Source organism: Petaurus breviceps, unplaced genomic scaffold (assembly GCF_028583685.1).
Source record: "Petaurus breviceps papuanus isolate PSGF00001 unplaced genomic scaffold, PetGlider_PUasm1.0 98, whole genome shotgun sequence".
NCBI lineage: Eukaryota > Metazoa > Chordata > Mammalia > Diprotodontia > Petauridae > Petaurus > Petaurus breviceps.
In genome coordinates, this window is record NW_027187460.1 from 57,868,272 (window position 1) to 57,871,493 (window position 3,222).

General features: G+C 41.9%; 1 protein-coding gene across 2 annotated transcripts; it reads left to right on the forward strand.

The window, feature by feature from the left end:
* Positions 1-914: 914 nt before the first annotated feature.
* Positions 915-2,415, forward strand: LOC138155661 (heterogeneous nuclear ribonucleoprotein A1-like). 2 transcript variants are annotated; one of them, XM_069080916.1, is made up of 2 exons: positions 915-1,904; positions 1,986-2,415. In XM_069080916.1, exons 1-2 carry the CDS (start codon positions 992-994, stop codon positions 2,096-2,098), a joined length of 1,026 nt encoding a protein of 341 aa, XP_068937017.1. In that variant the 5' UTR covers positions 915-991; the 3' UTR covers positions 2,099-2,415. The 2 variants fall into 2 exon arrangements, with proteins under 2 accessions (XP_068937017.1, XP_068937016.1); XM_069080915.1 differs by having other exon boundaries at positions 915-2,415.
* The last annotated feature ends 807 nt before the right edge of the window (positions 2,416-3,222 follow it).

The window sequence follows — 3,222 nt, forward strand, 5'->3', positions numbered from 1 at the left end:
TCTAACTCAAGCATCTTATAATCCTTTACTTCTACTTTCTCTATACCCTATCCAAATTGAACTGTTCATCATTCTTCATGCATACCCGGCACTTTTGTGCCTTTGTCCACATTTTTTCCAATCTCTGTACTGTCTTCTGCCCAAGACACATTCTCTAACCATTAAATACATACCCATTCCCTGAAGTACCAATCAAATGCCACTTATTAGCTCTGCAATCCTGGGTACCCTTCTCACCCTCACCTATTTCCTCAGTAGGAAACAGTTTCAGTTTTCTCACCAGTGCTTTGGAGAGAGTGAAAGCATGTTCTTCAGAATTGTGAGAGTCAGATGAGGTAATAATATGTAAGGCATTCTGCAAACCTTAAGTACTACATAAATGTTAGCTGCTATGAGCAGTAATAGCTTTATGACTGTGTGAGCCTATATATGACTCAGGAAGCTCTCTAGGACATATTTACTAAGTAATAGGCAAACTGGACTTTTTATTAGTGAGAGGTCCTTAGGAAATAGCCATAATATATGCCTAAATTACCAAATTAAAGTATATCTCATCCAGTTAACATTGCTTTGCATTTATTCATTTATTGTAGATTCAAATTTCAGCTTCAAAGCATTGGTCCCCAAAGTCTTTGCAAAGTCCCAGTCTGAAACCTCATCATAACCTGCACATGAACATGTAAGTCAATAAAAAATTTATTAAAACCAGCTATACCACTTCTAGGGCTCTATCCCAAAGAGATCATAAAATGGGAAAAGGACCCACATGTGCAAAATTTATAGTAGTGCTTTTTTGTGATGGCAAAGAATTGGAAATTGAGGGGATGCTCATCAATTGGGGGATGGCTGAACAAGTTGTGGTATATGAATATAATGGAATACTATTGTTCCATAAGAAATGGTGAGCAGGAGATATGCTAGTGAGCTAGCTCCTTTCTGTCCTCGACGCTGTTGGAGAAGGATCGCCAAAGCGTTTGCTGCTGCTCTCGCCATGTCGAAGTCAGAGTCCCCCAAGGAGCCCGAGCAGCTTCGGAAGCTCTTTATCGGCGGCCTCAGCTTCGAGACGACGGATGAGAGCCTAAGGAGCCATTTTGAGCAATGGGGCACGCTCACAGACTGCGTGGTGATGAGGGATCCAAATACCAAGCGTTCCAGGGGCTTTGGTTTTGTTACCTATGCCACAGTGGAAGGGGTAGATGCGGCCATGAACGCCAGACCTCACAAAGTGGATGGCAGAGTTGTTGAACCAAATAGAGCTGTTTCTCAAAGGCCAGGCGCCCACCTAACTGTGAAAAAGATCTTTGTGGGTGGCATTAAGGAAGACACTGAGGAGCATCACCTGAGAGACTATTTTGAACAATATGGGAAAATTGAAGTGAATGAAATCATGACTGACCAAGGCAGTGGCAAAAAGAGAGGCTTTGCTTTTGTTACCTTTGATGACCATGATTCTGTGCATAAGAGTGTCATTCAAAAATACCATACTGTGAATGGCCACAACTGTGAAGTAAGGAAAGCTTTGTCTAAGCAAGAAATGGCCAGCGCTTCATCTAGTCAAAGAGGTCGAAGTGGTTCTGGAAACTTTGGTGGTGGCCATGGAGGTGGCTTTGGTGGAAATGATAACTTTGGCTGTGGGGGGAACTTCAGTGGTCGTGGTGGTTTTAGTGGCAGTCATGGTGGTAGAGGATACGGTGGAAGTGGAGATGGCTACAATGGATTTGGAAATGATGGTGCTTATGGAGGAGGCGGCCCTGGTTACTCTGGAGGAAACAGAGGCTATGGAAGTGGTAGACAGGGTTATGGAAACCAGGGTAGTGGCTATGGCAGGAGTGGCAGCTATGACAGCTATAACAATGGAGGAGGCAGAGGCGGCTTTGGCGGTGGTAGTGGAAGCAACTTTGGAGGTGGTGGAAGCTACAATGATTTTGGCAACTACAACAATCAGTCTTCAAACTTTGGTCCCATAAAGGGAGGAAACTTTGGAGGCAGGAGCTCAGGCCCTTATGGTGGAGGCCAGTATTTTGCCAAACCACGTAACCAAGGTGGCTATGGTGGTTCCAGTAGTAGCAGTAGTTACGGCAGTGGCAGAAGATTTTAATTACTATTAGGAAACAAAGCTTAGCAGGAGAGGAAAGCCAGAGAAGTGACAGGGAAGCTACAGGTTACAACAGATTTGTGAACTCAGGCAAGCACAGTGGTGGCAGGGCCTAGCTGCTACAAGAAGACATGTTTTAGACAATACTTTTTGTGTATGGGCAAAAAAAACACCAGGACTGTATTTGTGACTAATTGTATAACAGGTTATTTTAGTTTCTGTTCTGTAGAAAGTGTAAAAGCATTCCAACAAAGGGTTTTAATGTAGATTTTTTTTTGCACCCATGCTGTTGATTGCTAAATGTAATAGTCTGATCATGATGCTGAATAAATGTGTCTTTAAAAAAAAAAGAAATGGTGTGCAGGTGGATTTCAGAAAAACCTGGAAAGACTTAATATGAACTGATGCTGAGTGAGGGGAGCAGAACCAGGAGTAGATTGTACACAGTAACAGCCACATTATATAATGACTAACTGATGGACTTAGCCTCTTCTCAGCAATGCAAGATACTAAGACGACTCCAAAAGGTTCGTGATGGAAAGTGCTATCCACATCCAGAGAAAGAACTACAGAGTCTGAATGCAGATCAAAGCATACGACTTGCTCTCTTTTTTTTGTTTCTTCTTTCATGTGGTTTATCTATTGGTTATATTTCTTCTTTACAACATGACTAGCATGAAAATATGTTTAATATGACTGTATATGTAGAGCTTATATCAGATTGCATGCTGTCTTGGGGAGGAGGGAGAAAATTTAAAACTCAAAAGTTTGTGGAACTGAATGTTGAAAACAAGGAAGGAAGGAAAGAGGGAGAGAAGAAAGGAAGGAAGGAAGGAAGGAAGGAAGGAAGGAAGGAAGGAAGGAAGGAAGGAAGAGAGAGAGAGAAAGAGGAAGGAAGGAAGAGAGGGAAAGAAAGAAAGAAAGAGGAAGGAAGGAAGAGAAAGAAAGAGAGAAAGAAAGAAAGAAAGAAGGAAGAAAGAAAGAAAGAAAGAAAGAAAGAAAGAAAGAAAGAAAGAAAGAAAGAAAGAAAGGAAGAAAGAAAGAAAGAAAGAAAGGAAACAAGGAATGAAGGAAGGAAAAAAGGAAGGAAGGAAGGAAGGAAGAAAGGAAGGAAGGAAGGAAGGAAG